The sequence below is a fragment of the Sorex fumeus genome, unplaced genomic scaffold (assembly GCF_029834395.1).
Source record: "Sorex fumeus unplaced genomic scaffold, SorFum_2.1 ptg000131l, whole genome shotgun sequence".
NCBI classification, from domain to species: domain Eukaryota; kingdom Metazoa; phylum Chordata; class Mammalia; order Eulipotyphla; family Soricidae; genus Sorex; species Sorex fumeus.
In genome coordinates, this window is record NW_026606188.1 from 18,053,575 (window position 1) to 18,076,580 (window position 23,006).

At 41.9% G+C, this 23,006-nt stretch overlaps 1 protein-coding gene across 7 annotated transcripts in view; it reads left to right on the top strand.

Moving 5' to 3' along the window:
- The window catches only part of APC (APC regulator of WNT signaling pathway), a 150,581-nt gene extending 134,282 nt beyond the window's left edge, over positions 1–16,299 (top strand). For all 7 annotated transcript variants that reach the window (XM_056139043.1, XM_056139045.1, XM_056139048.1 and 4 more), the window contains 2 exons: positions 2,293–2,507; positions 5,626–16,299. In XM_056139043.1, coding sequence (XP_055995018.1) covers positions 2,293–2,507; positions 5,626–12,307 — 6,897 coding nt within the window. In that variant the 3' untranslated portion in view covers positions 12,308–16,299. The remainder of the gene's footprint in view (positions 1–2,292; positions 2,508–5,625) is intronic.
- The last annotated feature ends 6,707 nt before the right edge of the window (positions 16,300–23,006 follow it).

Consider the following 23,006-nt stretch of genomic DNA (forward strand, 5'->3'; position numbering starts at 1 on the left):
TTTCCTGAGAATTGCTTTAGCTATTCGTGGGAGCTTATTGTTCCATATGAATTTCAGGAGTGTTTGCTCCATTTCTTTGAAGAATGTCATGGGTATCGTTATCGGGATCACATTGAATTTGTACAATACTTTGGGAAGTATTGCCATTTTGACAGTGTTATTTCTCCCAATCCATGAGCAGGGGATATTTTTCCATTTTCTCGTGTCCTCCTTTATTTCCTGAAGTAGCGTTTTGTAGTTTTCTTTGTACAGGTCTTTTACTTCCTTAGTTAATCTGATTCCTAGGTACTTGATTTTCTGGGGCACAAAAGTGAACGGGTTTTTTTTTTTTTTCATATCATTTTCGTTTCTCTCTCTATTTGCATATAGGAAAGCCATGGACTTTTGGGTATTGATTTTTATAGCCTGCAACTTCAATATACAAGTCTATTGTTTCTAGGAGTTTCTTGGTAGAGGTTTTACAATTCTCTAAATATAGTATTATATCATCTGTGAATAGTGAGAGCTTGATTTCTTCCTTTCCTTCCTGAATGCCCTTAATATCATTCTCTTCCCTAACCGTGATTGTAAGTACTTTCAGTACTATATTGAACAGCAGTGGAGAGAGTGAGGATCCTTGTCTCATCCCTGATCTTAGAGGGAAGGCTCTCAGATTTCCCCATTACGGATGTTGCTTGCTGTAGGCTTGTGGTAGATGGTTTTAACTATATTGAGGAAAGTCCCCTCTGTTCCCATTTAGGTGAGGGTTTTCATCACAAACGGGTACCAGGTCTTGTGAAATGCTTTCTCTGCATCTGTTGATATGATCTTATGGTTTTGTATCTTTCGTTGATACGATGGATTATGTTGATTGTTGGGCTCGAGTGATAGCATAGTGGTAGGGCATTTGCCTTGTGCGCAGCCGGCCTGGCTGAGCCGGGTTTGATTCCTCCACCCCTCTCGGAGACCCCGGCAAGATACTAAGAGTATCTCGCCTACACAGCAAAGCCTGGAAAGCTACCCATGGCATATTCGATATGCCAAACACAGTAACAACAAGTCTCACGATGGAGACGTTACTGGGCCCACTCGAGCAAATCGATGAACAGTGGGAGGACAGTGACAGTGATGTTGATTGATTTCCAGATGTTAAACCATCCTTGCATCCCCGGAATGAATCCCACTTGGTCATGGTGTATGATCTTTTTGATGAGTTTTTGAATTCTATTTGCTAGTATTTTGTTGAGAATCTTCACATGTGTGTTCATCAGGGATATCGCCTGTAGTTTTCTTTTCTTGTGGTGTCTATGTTTTCTTTTGGTATTAGAGAGATATGGGCTTCATAGAAACTGTTTGGGGGAGTTTTTGTTTCTTCAATTTCCTGGAAAAGCTTGAGAAGAACTGGCAATAGGTCCTCTTTAAATGTTTGGAAAAATTTGCTAGTAAATCCATCTGGACCTGGGCTTTTGTTTTGGGGGAAACTTTTGATTACAGTTTCAATTTCCTTGATGTTAATAGGTCTATTCAGGTACTCTAGATCTTGATTCATCCTTGGGAGATTATAGGAATCCAGGAATTTATCCATTTCTTCTAGGTTCCCTTGTTTCCAGGCTTTCAGAGTAGTCTCTGATGATCTTTTGAATTTCTTTGGTTTCTGTTGTGATATCCCCCTTCTCATTTCTGATTTGGTTTATTAGGGTTCTCTCTCTTCCTTTGTGAGTCTTGCTAGTTGTTTATCATGTTTATTTTCCCGAAGAACCAGCTCTTGGTTTCATTGATCTTTCAGATTTTTTGGTTTTCGTGTCGTTGATTTCTGCTCTGAATTTTATGATCTCTTTTCTTCTGCCTTATTTGGGCTCCTTTTGTTGATTCATTTCTAAAATCTTGAGCTGTGAAGTCAAGTTGTTTATGTGGGCCCTTTTTTCCTTTCTGAGAAATGCTTGCAGAGCTATAAATTTTCCCCTTAACACAGCTTTAGCTGCATCTCAGGTTCTGGTAGCTCGTGTCTTCATTCTCATTTGTTTCCAGGTATCTTTTGATTTCGTCCTTGACTTCCTTCTTGACCCACTCGTTGTTCAACATTGAGTTGTTTAATTTCCAGGTATTTCATTTGGTTCTCCATGTTGGGGGACAAGCAGGAAGAGGCTCAGGGATATGAACGTTTTTCTAATTGGGTAGTTCCAGATACATTACAAATGAGTTGTGGGCAGCTGGGCAGATTAACAAGAATGATATACGTAATTGAACTAAACTTAGACAGTATGAGACAATTCCAGCTCTAATTAGGTGACATATGTGCTGATCCTTCAATAGGAATCAACCCTCAAAAGTGTGCTGAGTGCCTTATGGAACCTGTCCGCACACTGCACGGAGAACAAAGCTGACATCTGTGCTGTGGATGGAGCTCTGGCGTTCTTGGTCGGCACTCTCACTTACAGGAGCCAGACGAATACGTTAGCCATTATTGAAAGTGGAGGTGGAATATTACGAAACGTTTCAAGCTTGATAGCGACAAATGAGGACCACAGGTAAACACAGGTGTCTATAATAGTTTCAAATGAATTAGTGGAGTATTCGTATCCCCATAAAGACTAAGTTTTAAGTTTTTTCTGGAATAGTACAAGATTTTGGGGGTTTTGTTTGTTTTTGATTTGGGGGCCATACCTACCTGTGCTCAAGCTAACTCCTGGCTCTGTGCTAAAGCACTTCTCCTAGTGGTGGCTATGGAGTATATGCAGTGCATGGACCAAAGCCTGGTCAACTGCACGCAGGGCAAATGACTTACCTCTGTACTGCCTCTCTGGCCCAGTAATCTAAGTTTTTGAACCAACATTTCTCACTGTCACTGTCCTTCCATTGTTCAGTGATTTGCTCGAGCGGGCCCAGTAATGTCACCATTATGAGACTTGTTGTTACTGTGTTTGGCATATCAAATATATCACAGGTAGCTTGCTAGGCTTTGCCATGCAAGCGAGATACTCTAGGTAGCTTGCTGGGCTCTCTGAGAGGGACAGAGGAATCGAAACCAAGTCGACAGGGTCAGCTGCGTGCAAGGCAAATGCCCTACCGCTATGCTATCACTCCAGCCCCAACATTTCTCATTTTAGTGAAAATACATTTCAGTAATAATCTTCAGTTTACTCAGTGTATTTATTTTGTTTATTTTTTTTGTTTGTTTGTTTATGAGTAACACATGACAGTGCTCAGGACTTACTGTGGCTCTATGCTCAGGGATCACTCCTGATGGAGTTCGGGGGACCGTATAAGATGCTGGGATCTATCCCCAGTCTGCCACATGCAAAGCAAGCACCCTACCTGCTGTACTATCACTCCAGCCCCTCAGTGTATTTTTCCTAATAAAAGTCGCATTTAGTAAAAGATGTCTAGAAATAATAGCTGAAATGGACCAAATATGTTAACAAAAAAGAAGAGTCAAGATTAAAGGAATGTGAGATCTGTAGAAATAAAAACCTGTGGGTATGGTGCAGAAAGTTTAATCTTTTTCTAAAGGCATCTGAATCAGTAACCATAGCAGTATTAGCCAACAGCCACTCATCCAGTCTTAAGAAAACACCTCAGTTAAAGACCACTTATTTTCATAATATGGACTCTATTATGTGAACAATTTTTTTTTCACAGATTGTCTTCTTTTTTAATTATCCATTATTGTCCTCATTCACTTTGAAATGACTTTAACACCAGAATCTTGGTGAGAGGATAGTGAGTAAACCTATACTTCTGAAATTCGATAATGTGAACTTCTTTTGGGGAGAGCACATCCAGTGATCCCAGGGGCCATTCCCAGCTCTGCGCTAAGGGATCACTCCGGGTAGTGTTTGGGAGACCATCTGGACACCAGAAATCAAGCCAAGGTTTGCCAGGACAAGCACCTTAACCCCTGTACTTTCTCTCTCATCACCATTATATTTAATAAAATGATTTTGGTAAAGATTTTGTGAGGAATGTACAAACTTCTCTTTGTTGGTTAACCCTAAGCTTTGTAGCCCTTTCTGCTGTGCAGAGAGACTCCTTTTGTGGTCTGTTTTCTGGACCTCACTGGCCCTACTTATTGCTATGGGTGTCTCCAGTGCTTCTCGGGATCCGTAAGCCTGGGTCTCTGGTACGCAGAGCCTTTGGAGCTATCCCAAAACTCGGGAGAATGTGCTGGTATCACTGGAGGAAGGCCATGTTACGGCCTGTTGCACTCTCTGCAATCTCACAGTCAGTCATCATTTCAATGCTTGTTTTGTTTTCGTTCATTTGTGGTGCTGGAACCAAGCCCTAGGGGCTCCTGACCTGCTGGACAGGCACTGTGTCAGTGAAACGCAAGCACCAATGCTGAATATGCCAACGTTAATCTCAGTTAATATACATTAGACTAGACCTTTTTTTGGGGGGGTGGTTCACACCAGGCGATGTTCAGGGGTTACTCCTGACTTGTGCACTCAGGAATTACTCCTGGTAGTACTCAGGGGACCATATGGGATGCTGGAAATTGAACCCGGGTTGGCCGCATGCACGCCCTACCTGCTGTACTATTGCTCCAGTCCCAGATTAGACCTTTTTTAAGGCCCAAATTTATGATGCTGATTCCCAGTCATTATAGTTGCCATGAAGTGTTTTGAAAACTTCTCATTTACTTTCATTTTAGGGGAAAAAAATCTACACATACCACTTGCAGGAAAACATTTGTCAAGGGGAATGGAAGTGCCACCAGGGCAAGCCAAAAGATGTCTCTGAAAAGTCAGTTTGCTGCTTTCAGGGGTTTACATTCTACTCCCTGACAACTTAGGGCTCTGTTCATCAATTTTGATCAGTTCTTGTGTCTGTTTGGTTTTGTTTGTCTTATTTTAGGGCGTCACCCTGTGATTTTCGGGGATTACTTCTGGCTCTGCACTCAGAAATTACTCCTGGTTGTGCTCTGGCATACATGATGCCAGGGATCAAACCCAGATCAACCATGTGCAGAGCAAGCGCCTGACTGTGCTACCAGTTCAGCCCTTTTTGATCAATTTTATCTCTTCCAAAATATCTTGGTCAGCATTTGGCACCATCTATAAATCATCATAAAGTCTCTTTCTAGCTTAAGATTTAGTGATATATTTATAGACATTAAGTTGGGAATCTCTGTCACTATGTAAATAAAATAAACGTATTTTCTCAGTAAAAAATTTTTGGAACTGGGGCCAGAGCAATCATACAGTGGGTAGGGCCTTGCACACAACCAACCTAGATTCAATATGGTTCGATATGGTCCCCCAGCACTCCTAGGAGTGATTCCTAGCAGTGTACAGAGCCAGTAGTAACCCCTGAGCATCAGTAGTAACCCCTGAGCATTGCTGGGTATGACCCAAAAAAAGCCAAGGGAAAAAAAAGAGATTGTTTAAAAAAAATTTTGTTTGAAACCTGTTATTTCAGAATTCTAAATTACACATTTATGACATTTGTTGTGATAGTTGAACAGTTTAAACAACATTAACTGAACTAACAGGAGATGAGGAAATCTTGGACTCACAGTCTAATATTATGTGATTATATCATGTCCTTTGTTAATAAGTTTTAGAAATTATCTTTAGATTAAATTTATTTCCTGTTTTGACTACAGATTTTGATCTTAATTTTGCAATCTCTCGTTTTTTACTTCAGACAAATCCTAAGAGAGAATAACTGCCTGCAAACATTATTACAGCATTTAAAATCTCACAGTTTGACAATAGTCAGTAATGCCTGTGGGACCCTGTGGAATCTCTCAGCAAGAAATCCCAAAGACCAGGAGGCATTGTGGGATATGGGGGCAGTAAGCATGCTGAAGAACCTCATTCATTCAAAGCACAAAATGATCGCGATGGGGAGTGCTGCAGCATTACGGAATCTCATGGCAAATAGACCTGCAAAATACAAGGATGCCAATATCATGTCTCCTGGTTCGAGTTTGCCATCTCTTCATGTTAGGAAACAAAAGGCCCTGGAAGCAGAATTAGATGCTCAGCATTTATCAGAAACATTTGACAATATTGACAATTTAAGTCCCAAGGCATCTCATCGTAGTAAGCAAAGACACAAGCAGGGTGTCTATGGGGACTATGTGTTTGACACCAACCGACATGACGATAACAGATCAGATGGTTTTAATACTGGAAACATGACTGTTCTTTCACCATATTTAAACACTACAGTGTTGCCTAACTCTTCATCAAGGGGAAGTTTAGATAGTTCCCGTTCTGAAAAAGATAGGAGCTTGGAGAGAGAACGAGGAATTAGTTTAGGCAACTATCACCCAGCAACAGAAAACCCAGGAACCTCTTCCAAGCGAGGTTTGCAGATTTCTACCACTGCAGCGCAGATTGCCAAAGTCATGGAAGAAGTATCAGCCATTCATAGCTCCCAAGAAGACAGAAGTTCTGGATCTGCCCCTGAAATACATTGTGGAACAGATGAGAGAAATGCATTAAGACGAAGCTCAACTGCCCACACACACTCAAACACTTACAACTTCACTAAGTCAGACAATTCAAATAGGACGTGTCCAATGCCTTATAGCAAGTTGGAATATAAGAGATCTTCAAACGATAGCTTAAATAGTGTCAGTAGTAGTGATGGTTACGGTAAAAGAGGGCAAATGAAACCTTCCATTGAGTCCTACTCAGAGGATGATGAAAGTAAATTCTGCAGCTATGGTCAATATCCAGCTGACCTGGCTCATAAAATACATAGTGCAAATCACATGGATGATAATGATGGAGAACTAGACACACCGATAAATTACAGCCTCAAATACTCAGATGAGCAGTTGAATTCTGGAAGGCAGAGTCCTTCTCAGAATGAGAGATGGTCAAGATCCAAACATATTCTAGAAGATGAAATAAAACAAAATGAGCAAAGACAGTCCAGGAGTCAAAGCACAACTTACCCTCTATATACTGAGACCACTGACGATAAACATCTCAAGTTCCAACCACATTTTGGACAGCAGGAATGTGTTTCCCCATATAGATCAAGGGGAGCCAATGGTTCAGAAGCAAACCGAGTAGGTTCTAATCATGCTATCAACCAGAACGTAAACCAGTCATTGTGCCAAGAAGACGACTATGAAGATGATAAGCCAACTAATTATAGTGAACGCTACTCTGAGGAAGAGCAGCGTGAGGATGAAGAGAGAACAACAAACTACAGTATCAAATATAATGAAGAAAAACATCATGTGGATCAGCCTATCGATTATAGTCTAAAATATACCACAGACATTCCTTCCTCACAGAAACCATCCTTTTCCTTCTCAAAGAGTCCATCTGCCCCAAACCCTAACCCTGAACATGTCTCTTCAAGTAGTGAGAGCACTGCCACACCTTCATCTCGTACACAGAGGCAGAACTCACTCCATCCAGGTTCAGCACAGAGCAGAAGTGGCCACACTCAGAAAGCGGCCTCATGCAAAGTTCCCTCTATCAACCAAGAAACAATACAGACTTACTGTGTAGAAGATACGCCAATATGTTTTTCAAGATGTAGTTCATTATCATCTTTGTCATCAGCCGAAGATGAAATTGGATGTGATCAGACAACACAGCCAACAGATTCTGCTAATACTCTACAGATAGCAGAAATTAAAGAAAACAGTGGCACTAGGTCAACCGAAGATTCAGTGACTGAAGTTCCCACAGCGTCCCAGCACATTAGAGCCAAGTCAAGCAGACTCCAGACTTCTGGTTTATCAGCTGAATCGACCAGGCACAAAGCTGTAGAGTTTTCTTCAGGAGCCAAATCTCCATCAAAGAGTGGGGCCCAGACACCTAAAAGTCCCCCAGAGCACTATGTGCAGGAGACCCCACTCATGTTTAGTAGATGTACGTCTGTCAGCTCACTAGACAGTTTTGAGAGTCGCTCTATTGCCAGTTCTGTTCAGAGTGAGCCCTGCAGTGGGATGGTCAGTGGCATTATAAGCCCCAGTGACCTTCCAGATAGCCCTGGACAAACCATGCCACCAAGCAGAAGTAAGACTCCGCCTCCTCCTCAAATAATTACAAATAAGCAAGAGGTACCTCAAAACAAAATACCTGCGGCTGAAAAGCCTGGGCCAAAACAAGCTGCTGTGCATGCTGCTGTGCAGAGGGTACAGGTCCTGCCAGACGCTGATACTTTGATGCATTTCGCTACAGAAAGTACTCCAGATGGGTTTTCGTGTTCATCCAGCCTGAGTGCTCTGAGCCTTGATGAACCATTTATCCAGAAAGACGTGGAATTAAGAATCATGCCTCCAGTTCAGGAAAATGACAATGGGAATGAAACAGAATCTGAGCAGCCTGAAGAATCAAATGAAAATCAGGAAAAAAAGATAGAGAAGCCTACTGATTCTGAAAAAGACCTTCTAGATGATTCTGATGATGATGATATTGAAATACTAGAAGAATGTATCATTTCTGCCATGCCAACAAAATCGTCACACAAAGTCAAAAAGCCATCCCAGACTGCTTCAAAATTACCTCCACCTGTGCCACGGAAACCAAGTCAGTTGCCTGTGTACAAACTTTTACCATCACAAAACCGGCTACAAGCACAAAAGCATGTTAGCTTTACACCAGGAGATGATGTGCCACGAGTCTATTGTGTCGAAGGGACACCTATCAACTTTTCTACAGCAACATCTCTGAGTGATTTAACAATAGAATCCCCTCCAAATGAGTTAACTGCAGGAGAAGGAGTTAGGGCAGGGCCACAGGTAGGCGAGACTGAGAAGCGAGACACCATTCCCACCGAAGGCAGGAGTACAGATGAAGCCCGCAGAGGAAAAGCCTCGTCTCTCACTACACCCGAATCAGAAGACAGTAAAACAGAAGAAGGCGATATTCTTGCAGAATGCATTAACTCTGCTATGCCCAAAGGAAAAAGCCACAAGCCTTTCCGGGTCAAAAAGATAATGGACCAGGTCCAACAGGCCTCTATATCTTCATCTGGAACTAACAAAAATCAAGTAGATAGTAAGAAAAAGAAACCAACTTCACCAGTTAAACCTATGCCACAAAACAGTGAATATAGGACTCGTGTCAGAAAAAATGCTGACTCAAAAAGTAATTTAAGCTCAGAAAGAACTTTCCTTGACAACAAAGATCCAAAGAAACAGAACTTGAAAAATAATTCCAAAGATTACAATGATAAGCAACCAAACAATGAAGATCGAATCAGAGGAAGTTTTACTTTTGATTCACCTCATCATTACACACCTATTGAGGGAACTCCATATTGTTTCTCACGAAATGATTCTTTGAGTTCTCTAGATTTTGATGATGATGATGATGTTGACCTTTCCAGGGAAAGAGCTGAATTAAGAAAGGGGAAGGAAAATAAAGAATCAGAAGCTAAAGTTACTGTCCACACAGATCTAACTTCAAACCAGCAGTCAAGTACTAAGGCACAAGCTGTTACAAAACATCCAGTAAATCGAGTTCAGTCTAAACCCATACTGCAAAAACAATCTACTTTTCCCCAGTCGTCCAAAGATAGAGGGGCAGCAACTGATGAAAAATTACAAAATTTTGCTATTGAAAATACTCCAGTTTGCTTTTCTCGAAATTCCTCTCTAAGTTCTCTTAGTGATATTGATCAAGAAAACAATAACAGTAAAGAAAATGAGCCTATCAAAGAGAGAGAGCCCCCTGATTCACAGGGAGAACCAAGTAAACCTCAGACATCAGGGTATGCCCCTAAGTCATTTCATGTCGAAGATACCCCGGTTTGTTTCTCAAGAAACAGTTCTCTCAGCTCCCTTAGCATCGATTCTGAGGATGACTTATTGCAGGAATGTATAAGTTCTGCAATGCCAAAGAAGAAAAAGCCTTCACGACCCAAGGGTGATAATGAGAAGCACAGTCCCAGGAATATGAGTGGCATTTTGGCAGAAGATTTGACACTTGATTTGAAAGATATAGAGAGACCAGATTCAGAACATGGCTTATCACCTGATTCTGAAACTTTTGATTGGAAAGCCATTCAGGAGGGTGCCAATTCTATAGTGAGTAGTTTACATCAGGCTGCTGCAGCTGCCTGCTTATCAAGACAAGCTTCATCAGACTCGGACTCCATCCTGTCACTGAAATCAGGAATCTCTCTGGGCTCACCATTTCATCTTACACCTGACCAGGAGGAGAAACCCTTTACAAGCAATAAAGGCCCACGGATTCTAAAACCTGGGGAGAAAAGTACACTGGAAACTAAAAAACTAGAATCAGAAAATAAAGGAATTAAAGGAGGGAAAAAAGTTTACAAAAGTTTAATTACTGGAAAAGTTCGATCTCATTCAGAAGTTTCCAGCCAAATTAAACCACCCCTGCAAACAAATATGCCTTCAATCTCTCGAGGTAGGACAATGATTCACATTCCTGGAGTTCGAAATAGCTCTTCAAGTACTAGTCCTGTTTCTAAAAAAGGCCCTCCTGTTAAGACTGCGTCCTCCAAGAGTCCTAGTGAAGGTCAGACAGTTGCCACTTCTCCAAGAGGAGCCAAGCCACCAGGGAAGTCAGACTCAAGCCCAGTTCCTAAGCTGACCTCACAGGCAGGTGGGCCAAATACAGCACCATCAAGGTCAGGCTCCAGAGAGCCCGCTTCTACGAGACCTGCCCAGCCGCCACTAAGCAGACCATCACGGTCAGGCTCCAGAGAGCCCGCTCCTTCAGGACCTGCCCAGACGCCGCTAAGCAGACCATCACGGTCAGGCTCCAGAGAGCCTGCTCCTGCGGGACCTGCCCAGCCACCACTGTCCAGGCCTGTGCAGTCTCCGGGGCGAAACTCGATTTCTCCAGGCAGAAATGGAATAAGTCCTAACAAACTCTCTCAACTTCCAAGGACATCATCCCCGAGTACTGCTTCAACGAAGTCCTCAGGTTCCGGGAAGATGCTGTATACGCCCCCAGGGAGACAGATGAGCCAGCAGACCCTTACTAAGCAAGCAGGCATATCCAAGAATGGCAGTAGTATCCCAAGGAGTGAATCAGCCTCCAAAGGACTAAATCAGATGAGTACTAGTAATGGATCCAACAAAAAGGTAGAGCTTTCTAGAATGTCTTCAGCTAAGTCAAGTGGAAGTGAATCTGACAGGTCAGAGAGGCCCGTCTTAGTCCGCCAGTCAACTTTCATCAAAGAAGCCCCGAGCCCAACCCTAAGGAGAAAATTGGAGGAATCTGCTTCATTTGAATCCCTTTCGCCATCATCCAGACCAGGTTCCCCAACTCGGTCCCAGGCACAGACGCCAGTTTTAAGCCCATCCCTTCCTGACATGCCCCTCTCTGCACATTCATCTGTTCAGGCTGGTGGGTGGCGAAAACTTCCCCCAAATCTCAGCCCCACTGTCGAGTATAGTGACGGAAGGCCAGCCAAGCGCCACGACATAGCACGCTCGCACTCTGAGAGCCCTTCCAGGCTTCCCATCAATCGGTCTGGAACCTGGAAACGCGAGCACAGCAAACATTCGTCCTCCCTTCCACGAGTAAGCACTTGGAGAAGAACTGGAAGCTCATCCTCAATTCTTTCTGCTTCATCAGAATCCAGCGAGAAAGCAAAGAGTGAGGATGAGAAACAAGTGAACTTTTCTTCAGGCACCAAACCGGCTAAAGAAAACCAAGTATCCACTAAAGGAACATGGAGAAAAATCAAAGAGAGTGAAATTTCTCCCACAAATAGTACTTCTCAGACCACTTCCTCAGGTGCTGCAAATGGTGCTGAATCAAAGACTCTAATTTATCAGATGGCACCTGCCGTTTCTAAAACAGAGGACGTTTGGGTGAGAATCGAGGACTGTCCCATCAACAACCCTAGATCTGGAAGGTCTCCAACAGGAAATACTCCCCCAGTGATTGACAGTTTTTCAGAAAAGGGAAACCCAAATACTAAAGACTCAAAAGAGAATCAGGGAAAACAAAGCATAGGCAATGGCAGTGTCTCTGTACGCACGGTGGGTCTAGAGAACCGCCTGAACTCCTTTCTGCAAGTGGACGCTGCAGACCAGAAAGGAACTGAGACGAAACCAGGACAAAGTAGCTCTGTCCTTGCATCTGAGACCAGTGAAAGCGCTATAGCTGAGCGGACCCCTTTTAGTTCGAGCAGCTCGAGCAAACACAGTTCACCTAGTGGGACTGTGGCTGCCAGAGTAACTCCTTTTAATTATAACCCCAGCCCAAGGAAAAGCAGTGCAGACAGCACTTCAGCCCGGCCATCTCAGATCCCAACCCCCGTGAACAACAGCACGAAGAAACGAGATTCAAAAACTGACAGTACAGAATCCAGTGGTACTCAGAGCCCCAAGCGCCATTCTGGGTCTTACCTTGTTACGTCCGTGTGAAGGAGCTGGAGGAGGGCACTAAGAAGATGACCATTATGTCCACTTCAACTGCTATGTAGAATTTGTTTCAAATGAAACTGTAAAAGATGTTTGTAAATAGGTTTGATTCTTGTTAGAAGGTTCTGTTCTGGAAGCCATATTTGATAGTATAATTGTATTCACTGGTCATATTTTGGAAGGCAGTCTTGGTAGGAAGCAAATGGTAAAGCCAAGTATATCTGTACAGTATGTTTTACATGTATTTAAATAGCATCCCGTCCCATAATTCTTTAATTATTGCTTGTCTTAAAATAACACTACACATAGAAGATATGATATATTGCTGTTATCAGTCATTTCTAGATTTAAACTCACTAAACTTAACATCAGGGAGAAATTGGTATTTATGCAAAAAAAATTGTTTTAGTCCTCATGATTCCATCTAACATCATAATTAATCATGTGGCTGTGAAATTCACAGTAATATGGTTCCCGATGAACAAGTTTACTCAGCCTGATTTGCTTTAGTGCATGAATGAAACTGGTGGTTCAATTTCAGAAGTAATGATTAACAGTTCTGTGGTTATATGATGTGCATTTAGATAGGTACAGTGTAACAAATCATACTATTTTGTGCTCAAAAAATGCTGTGTAACTGTAAAACATTGAATGGAAACTATTTTACCTGGACTAGATTTTATCTGAAAGTAGGTAGACTTTTTTGCTATGCCGTAACTTGTTGTATATTCTAGAATTTGAGGTGAAAAGGCTGCTCTTATTAATGAGACAGAAGTTTTGTCTCAGCAGAGACTAAATGAACATTTCAGAATAAATTATTGCTGTATGTAAATTGATACTGAAATGGTATTTGTTTGAAGGTTCTTATTTTACACTTGTATTAATAATTGTCCAAAAGATCTCTTTTAAAACCTTATATAATTTTTTCCAAATTCTATGCATTAAAAGTACAAGTCCTCGGGGCTAGAGTGATAGTACAGCGGGTAGAGCATTTGTCTTGCAGCTGACCTGGGTTCAATCCCCAACATCCCACATGGTCCCCCAAGCACTGCCAGGAGTAATTCCTGAGTGCAAAGCCAGGAGTAACCCCTGACCATCACTGGGTGTGACCCAAGAAGAAAAAAAAAAGTAAAATTACTCTTACAATAAAAAAAGGGGGGGAGAGAGAGATTGTTGGCATTTAACAACCCCATGCATTGGCACTTAATCATTTCTGAAATTTGTTTTTCTTATATGTGATTAGCACTTCTTTATGTTAAATATTTTTCCCTTAGATTTTTTTTTCCTTGTTCCACTGGAATTGATACAAAACAGATTTATGGAGCTCCCTAGGACAGGACTAGGGCTTATGTAGACTTTGTTTTCCCAAATAGAATTTTATACTCAAAACATCTATTACGTTTAGGTCTGTAGTCTCTTCCAAGCCTGTCTTGGAGTATAGCTTCATCTTCTCCCTGGTACTGCTATGTGTGGACATTTTTATCAACCTGTATGTTATGGCAAAATTCCAGCTGCCAGATATAATCAGCACTGTACCATGCCCAGAAATGCAAGTCACATGAAATGCTAAAAGTTAAATGTTAAAAAATCCTTAAGCTATTCAGAAGACTGTTTTTGGAAAACCCTGCTGAAGACTTTGTGTTTAGTGAGTAGCATTGTGGGCATGTGTATCTTCCTCACACAGCAGGGAGAATCCACCTTGTGAAGGAACACAGACTGATAAACTTATTAACAAAGATAATAGATTTTCCCAGAAATTCTTCTAGAAGATCAGAAGGTAAGAAAGGTGTTAGTTAATGAATGAAAATTTGTTTTTAATGATTAAATTCATGCAATCTGTCTTTGGGGAAATGAACATTATCTGGTCAGGGGTCACTGGGAAGGGAACCTAAGAAAGTCTACCTGGGACCTTGAGGTCACATCGTGGAGTATATTCTATACCCCTTACCTGCGCTTAATCACAAGTTTGAAGCTGGTTTTTTAAGCTAAAATATAGTAAAGTGCTTTAAGAAATGAGATATTCAAGCCCAGTACCCACACTCTTTCCACTGTACTGTTTTTCAGACTCCTTGGTTTACTTTGGAATAGATTTAGATTTAAATTTTTGTCAAATTTTATTAGAATGAAATAGTTTGTGAATAATACGAATAATTTATTCTATTTATATTCTAAAGGATTGCCTTATCCAACAGATGTAATGGATGTTGGTATAATACATGCATGTAGGTAATATTTCTTTCCTTCTCTTCTAGTCCTGATTTTCTATTTTTATAAAGTAACTGCATGTCAGTTTTTATAAATCACTTCAGATACATTCATGGAAAGAGGTGTAACTCAATCGGAATACAGTTGCCTTTACAAGGCAAGAGACACATCAGTGTGGATACAAGGGGAAGGTGCCTTCCACATGCAGAAACTCAGGAACCCCTGATGGCAGCCGCTGGGAGAGAGCCTGCCGCTGCCTCCTTTTGGCCATCTCTGGACAGAGGTCTTAGCTCTGAGTTAAGTCAAGGCGCAAATCTCAGTTCTGCCTTCACAGGGTGCTGCAGTAATACCAGACTGAGTACTTCCTTTGGACTTGTTACAAATGCATATTGAGCTCCTGTTCATTAAGGGCTGTAATGCCTAAGAGGAATAGGGAGGTTTCTATTTTATCAGTTGCAGCAAAAAAAAATGAAATGGTTTTCAAATCACTAATGGATCACTGGTTCATTTGAGTCTCGAGGAATCCTTAGACACAGAAAAGACAGGTGGAAATTACCCTAGATTCTGGCCTTTCCATGGAGTTGAAGAATATGCTATTTTAACAGACTTGCAGGGAATGTGTTACTGCTGTTCTGGGGGTAACACTTTGAGAATTACTGGGCCAGAAAGTAATACAGAGATTTAGGCCACCCATTTGCTTTGCATCCCTGGTACCACCAGGATTGATTCCTGAGCATAGAGCACCTCTGGGTGTGGCCCAAACTCCAGAAAAAGGGAAGTGTTCCCCTGACTCAGCCCCTTGAATGATACTTTCAGTTCTGGCTGTTTCTCTGTCCATTCGACAGCTGGACCTTAAAACTAACATTTTCTCCTCCATTCCATAGGAAATATTTGGCACACCCTGTCTTAATTCCCAGTAGTAGCTTGGCAAGAATTAAGGAGGAAGTAATTCTGAAGGTACTGACTAAAACAGTTAATGTCATGCATTTCATATAACAGTTCTGGGTTTGCAATATTCAGACAAGATTAAAAAGGAAAAAGAAACGGAAATTCTAATGAGGAAGTAATTGTTTTAGATAAGGGGGAAGTGCCCTGTCTGTTAATAACAGTGTGTGTGACTTAATAACCAGCTACAGATCGGTCTTGGAGGGTTGACTACAAGCTACAAAGGAGAGTTGAAGAGGGAAACAATAAAAGATGGCCAGTAAAGATCAGACAGCACTGTAAGGCCAGCAAGGTCTTGACTGTATAACATGATGGTGTTACCACAGGGTAAGTAAAGAAATGAGTCTTGCCAAGGATGGAAGCCAGTCGCTCTGTGACTGATTGATTATCTGTCATCACAGATTCCTAGGGTAGCAAAAAAAAGAGTGCCAAAAAAAAATGCGTAAAGTTAATTGCCAAGAACTAAATAATTGAATCATCAGGTAATTTACCAAATAATATGGCAAATGTTGTGAAAGCTGAAATAGCATATATAAACTTCTTTTGTAAGAAACCTGCTTTCTCATGCTAACTTAAAAATACTATTTTATAATGTTGAAACCTACAGACTAAACAGCAGTTCCTTTCCTGTATTCTACTATGTTCTATGGTCTGTAAAACTATACCTTGGTTTTTGTTAGGTCACTGATGCTTCTTTCAATCTGTATGTTCTGTGTGTTTACTATTGCTCTTGGTGCTAATACACTTTCTTTCCTTTATATTCAGGATAATTCTTTATTAACATTTGTGACTCTTTAAGTTTTGTGATTATCACTTCTTTCAAATTAAAAATACTCAACACAATGTATACTAGTGAAGGTGACCAATGAATATAAAGTTCATCAAAGAAAAATAACTATTGAGAACGATGTCAAACATTCCTGCCCCACTGGCACCATGTTTTTGGAATCCAAGGCATCTCCCCTCATTCCTAGCACTGCACCAGGTTACCCAATCTCGCCCCACCTGTGGCTGTTTCTACGTGGACTGGATGACGCCCTTGGTGAGTCTTCATTCCCTGCTGGCCAGTGACTGGAGACGCTGTTGCCTGCTGGGGGCGGGGGAGAGGGAGATAGATTCTGCTGCTCCTTGTCAGATGAGAGCCACAGGGAAATCTCAGATTTGTGAGTGCAGGAAAGATCCCAGCAGCCATGTCTGGCATGAAGCTAAAACTCAAAACCAGGAGAGCAAAGGGTGAGACAGGGATGCAGCCTCCTACAGAGCAAGGTGGAGGCCAGGGCCCCCAGTTCTGGTGTTCCCTCAGCCCTGCCCTTTCCAAGACCTGTTTTTCCTGTGTTCGGGGCACTCATGGATGTTACTTCTGTCCTTGAAATTAGCAGAAAACCTGATTTAGATACATCTTGAGTTTTTTCTTTTCAAAGAGAAAACTTTGTAAGAACATCCATGGGAATAAAGGAATACAGTGCATACCATAAAAGGCAAAGTGGATTGGCTTCTGATTGCAATGCTAAATTCTGAAAAAAAAAATACGAAAGAATTCTGAAACCAGCGAAGTGCGTTTTTCTGGAAAAACAAATTAGAAGGGAGGGAAGATGTACAGCCATGGAGTTCTTGGGGTGTGGCATGGGAGGGCACACCCAGCGGTGCTCAGGCTGGTCTGGCATTGTCCCAAGGCTCTCCAACGATCATCTGGGACTCAAACTATAGTCAGCAAGTTGTTTCAAACAAGATACCTAGAATAGTAGGTAGCTAATAGGGCTGGATGAGAATTAGTTTTTGGAGCTACACATCAGCACCAGGGTTAAAGAGCTTTCCCTGCACAAGGCCAGCCCAGCCCTAGTTTGACCCCCTTCCTGGAGCAACACCAAATGTAACCCAAGGATCAAGAATAAAAGAATTGCACCCCAGAAAAAAATACCCATAATTCAATTTACTGTTATATTCCAGATAATCCCACCCAAAGAGGAAATCAGTTGAAGGGAAGTAAGATGTAAGAACATGCAAGCTTTGTAGTCTTAACTAGGCCATGTTAATACTTTTTAACTTAAAGCATGCTAAGTTGGGGCTGGAGATATAGTACAGGGGGTTGTCTTGCATGTGGCTGACCCTGGTTCCCTCTCCAGCACCACATGTCATCCCCAAAACACTGACAGGCATGATGCCTAAGCACCGCTGGGCAGGCCCCAACCCCAAAAATTACATGCTCACATATAAATGAAAATTTTCTGTTTAGTAGTCACCCCATCCAAACCAATAGGAGAAAAAAATTAAAAAGATTCTTGAACATCTAAGAACAGGGGAAATGGAAGAGGCCTAGTTACTTGCAAAGAAGCATAAAATGGCAGAGTAATACCAAATTATAAACTTACTAAATATCCTGAATGGAGTTGTTAAATTCTGCAGCTGTATATCATCAGCAACACACTGTAACACTGCCCTCCCGTTGCTCATCAGTTTGCTCGAGCGGGCCTAGTACTGTCTCCATTGTGAGACTTGTTGTTACTGTGTTTGGCATATTGAATATATCATGGGTAGCTTGCCAGACTTTGCTGTGCGGGCGAGATACTCTAGGTAGCCTGCCCGGCTCTCCAAGAGAGGCAGAGAAATCGAACCCGGCTTGCCCCGGCCGGCTACGTGTAAGACAAACGCCCTACCTGCTGTGCTATCGCTCCAGCCCATCAGCAAAAGATACACAAAACTAAAAGCACAATTGTACTTGCAGAGTTGAATGGAAAAACAAAATTGGTAGAGGCATATTTATGTCAGCATGTAATTTCAGGTTAAAAGTATTAAAAGAGGAATATAGGTTATGATTTTATTTTACATACCAATGATATCTGAAACAGTTACAAAAAAAATTGACAATCTTGCTTCGTCAATCCCGAGGCAGCTAGTAGGGCCTTGCACATAGCCAGTCCGATTCAATCCCTGGCATCCTCCCTCCACCCACCTCCCCCCCAGCATCCTCCAGACCCTGCCAGGAATGATCCCTAGCACAGAGCCAAGAGTAAGCTCTGAGCACGGCTAGATGTAACCCCAAAATAGAAGCCCCTGGCACAAATAGAAGTAGTGGGATGTAAATGATTTGACCCCCACAAAAGTGACTGGGGTTGGGAGAGTCGAGAGAGTAGAGGTCTCCCCCTGTCCATGCCTGAGCTGGGTTCTGTCCCGGCAGCACATATGGTTCCCTGGGGACTGTCAGGAGTAATCCCTGAGCACAGTTGGGTGTGCCCACCCCATCCCACCCCCAGATGTTACTAAATCAGGACTTAGAAAAGGAATGAGTTTTCCTAAAAGATTCTCAGAAGGTCCTTTTCTTTAACTAAAGACATTGATAGATTTACTAACTTAAGGGTTTGTGAAGCCACTCCTGGGATTCTAATCCTAGAGGAGGGTTAGAAAGTATGTTACAGGAGGAAGGAATTTGAGATACTGGGGCTACTCAAAAAATAGTTGGAGGGATTGAGAGGTAGGGATAAGGAGGGGAAAAGGCAGCAGAAGAAATGTGAAGGGCCTTTGCAGGTTAGTAGCATGGCCACGGTGATGCAGTGACTATTATTTTAGAAACTGATACAAATTCAGCAGGAACCTTAAAGTACTGGCAAAAATCTCTTCCATAGTAATACATCATTTGTTTTCAATATTCAGAATTAATTTTCAGGCAGTTGACATTGTGATATTGACCATCACAATATCAAATTATTTAGATCTAAGTACAGTGACTTTTCAATTCTTCATATTAATTTGGTTTGAAGAATACGTTCTCAAATAGTTAATTTTTTTTTAGGAAAGCTAAGGTGGATATGAGATATATTTTCTAAATCCTTATTTAAAATTTTTCTTTCATGCTAAACAGGATATTTGGGTAAAAATATTGTTCATATTTTTTTTCTCAAATGGCTAAAAAATTGAGGTTGCAGAAATTTTTTTCCATCTAGTTAACTTATTTCCTACCTTGGTGTTTGTAAGGTTCTGTTTTCATCCTTGAAATAAAGAAATTTAACTGGCTTAAGTCCAGCTGTGTGTCTTTTTTCTACATCCCTATCTCCTAACAGACTCTTCACCAGAGTCCTCAGCTCAGTGGATGTGCACATCACCACTTTCGGGAGTGCCAAACAGCTGGCTGTTCTCGGACTTAAACCTGACTCTGCGCTCAGGTCATTCCCAGCAGGGTTCAGGGCATCTTCTGTGTTGCTGGGGATTGTCAGCCATACCGCATAGCACTTTTTTTTTTCTTTACACAAAAGCTTTGTTTATTTTGCCTTCTGATTGTGCTTGTGCCTTCAACACTTTCAAGATGATTTTCTGCTCATTAGAGAAAGCACACTTGATTCTGTCTCAGACACACTTGACACGTGGATTCACCATAGGCCCGACTGACATACTTTGTTTAGATATCCTCTTTAGAACTGTAGGGCTCAGGACATGGACCACTTTTCTTACTGTTGCTCTATCTTTTCCATTCCCTTTGCAGGGTCAGAAAACTTAATGGTCTCTAAGTTGAAATAAAATGTCCAGCAAAATGGCTCAGTGCATCAGACATAAGCCATAATTTTGTGGTTCCTAAGTAAGGACTGTGTCCTGAACTCCACCAGCTTCCTCTAGAAGTGGGAAGAGCACATGTCTTCCACTTGGTAGCAACATTATCCAATGTGTGCCAAAGCAGTACTTCCATTCAAAGGCCTCAAAAAGTTTTTTTTTGTTGTTAATCTTTTATTTATTTATTTATTTTTAATTAGTGAGACACCATGAGGTACAGTTGTAGACTTACAAATTTTGTGCTTGGGTTTCAATTATACAATGATCAAATACCCATCCCTCCACCAGTGCCCATTTCCTACCACCAAGGATCCCAGTATCCCTTCCATCCCCCCATCCCCCCCATCCCACCCTGCCTCTGTAGCAGGGCATTCCCCTCTGTTCTCTCTCCTCTTTTGGATGTTGTGGTTTCAAAAGAGGCATTGAGTGGCAATCATGTTTGGTCTACAGTCTACTTTTAGCATGCTTCTCCCGTCCTGGGAGGATCCTCCCAACACCCTTTATTTGATGCTCCCTTCTTTATCTGAGTTGCCTTTACCCCTGGCATGTGTGACTGACCTCCAAACCATGGAGCAAAATTCCTGGTACTAATCTGGGCCATTCTTGGGTGTTAGTCTCCTATTTTGTTACTTTATGTTCCCCAGATGAATGCAATCTTTCTATGTCTATCCCTCTCTTTCTGACACATTTCGCTTAACATGATACTTTCCATGTAGTAGCACTTGTATGTAAATTTCATGACTTCATCTTTTCTTTTTTTTTCCCTTTTTTTTTTATTTTTATTTTTTTTTTATTTTTTTTTTTTTTGCTTTTTGGGTCACACCCGGCGATGCTCAGGGGTTACTCCTGGCTCATGCACTCAGGAATTGCTCCTGGCGGTGCTCAGGGGACCATATGGGGTGCTGGGAATCGAACCTGTGTCGGTCATGTTGGCTGCGTGCAAGGCAAATGCCCTACCCGCTGTGCTATCGCTCCAGCCCCCCCCCCTTTTTTTTTTTTATTGGTGAAACACCATGAGGTAGTTGTAGATCCACAAATTTTTGTGCTTGGTTCTCGACTATACAATGATCAAACACCCATCCCTCCACCAGTGCCCATTTCCACCACCATGGATAATATTGCTGCCACCCCCATCCCCCATCCCACCCTGCCTCTGTGGCAAGGCATTCCCTTTTGTTCTATTCTTTTGGGTTTTGTGGTCTGCAAAAGAGGCATTGAGTGGCAAACATGTTCAGTCCATAGTCTACTTTCAACATGCCTCTCCCCTCCTGGGAGGATCCTCCAGACACCCTTTATTTGGTGCTTCCCTCTCTAACCGAGCTGTCCTTTCCCATAGAACACCCGGCTGGCCTCTAAACTATGGAGTAATCCTCCTGGTGCTGATCTCAGCTATTCTTGGGTATTAATCCCATATTTTGTTACTTTATATCCCCCAGATGAATGCAATCTTTCTATGTCTATCCCTCTCTTTCTGACTCATTTCGCTTAGCATGATACTTTCCATGTTGTACCACTTGTATGTAAATTTCATGACTTCATCTTTTCTAAAAGCTACATAGTACTCCATTGTGTAGATGTACCAAAGTTTCATTAACCAGTCATCTGTTCTTGGGCACTCAGGTTTCTTCCAGTTTCTGGCTATTGTAAAGAGTGCTGCAATGAACAAACAAGTGCAGATATCACTTCGACTATACATTTTTGCCTCTCTGGGATATATTCCCAGGAGTGGTATTGCTGGGTCAAATGGGAGCTCAATTTCTAATTTTTTGAGAATCATCCATACTGTTTTCCTAAAGGGCTGAACCAGTCAGCATTCCCACCAACAATGAAGAAGTGTCCCTTTCTCGCCATATCCATGCCAGCATCAGTTGCTTTGGTTCTTGTGGATGTGGGCCAGTCTCTGAGGTGTGAGATGGTATCTCATTGTGGTTTTGATCTGCACCTCCCTGATGATTAATGATGTAGAGCATTTTCTCATGTGCTCTTCAAAAAGTTTTTAATAAAATCATTTTGTTAAAATTGATTTTACTTAGAGCTTACCTCCCTCCCCGATACAGAAATAAGCCCAACAGAGAGACTGGTTGCAGTCTTGCCATCTGACAGTGACAGGTCTGCTTTAGGCTAAGGTAATCTATCCAGCTTTTAGTTATTCTAGGGGAAATCACACACTTAATTGGACTTCTGATAATAACCAAAAAAATGGCACCTATCCATTTTTTTTTTTTTGGTCACAACCAGAGATGCTCAGGGATTTCTCAATACATGTAGTAGATTCAGAGGAGTAATAGACATTTTTTTTAAAAGTGCATGGGGGCTGGAGCGATAGTACAGTGGGTAGGGCATTTGCCTTGCACGCGGCTGACCCGAGTTCAATCTCAGTCATCTCATGTGGTCCACTGAGTATCACCATGAGTAATTCCTTATTGTGTGTGAGCCAGGAATTATAAACAATTTTAATACATCTTTTTCTTTCCATCTATACACTTAAGAAAACACCATGTTAATAGGTATGATTAAGTCTGCTCCCCTTTACCTACCCTCCATATGTATATAATTGAAAAGCAGCACTTTATAATTATGTGTATAATAGTGCTACAGCAATGTAGCACTGTCCTCCCGTTTTTCATCAATTTGCTCAAGCGGGCACCAGTAACCTCACCATTATGAGACTTGTTACTATTTTTGGCATGTCAAATATGCGAGGGAGAGCTTGCCAGGCTCTGGCGTGTGGGTGGGATACTCTCAGTAGCTTGCCGGGCTCTCTGAGAGGGACGGAAGAATTGAACCCAGGTCAGTCGCATGCAAGTCAAACACCCTACCTGCTGTACTATGGCTCCAGCCCATTCAAAAAAGTAGTATTTTTAAATACTATTGAAAGTAGTATTTGAATTTTCTTTTTTTTTTCTTTTCGGATCACACCCAGCAATGCTCAGGGGTTACTCCAGGCTCTGCACTCAGGAATTACTCCAGGCAGTGCTCCAGGGATCTTATGAGATGCTGGGAATCAAACCCA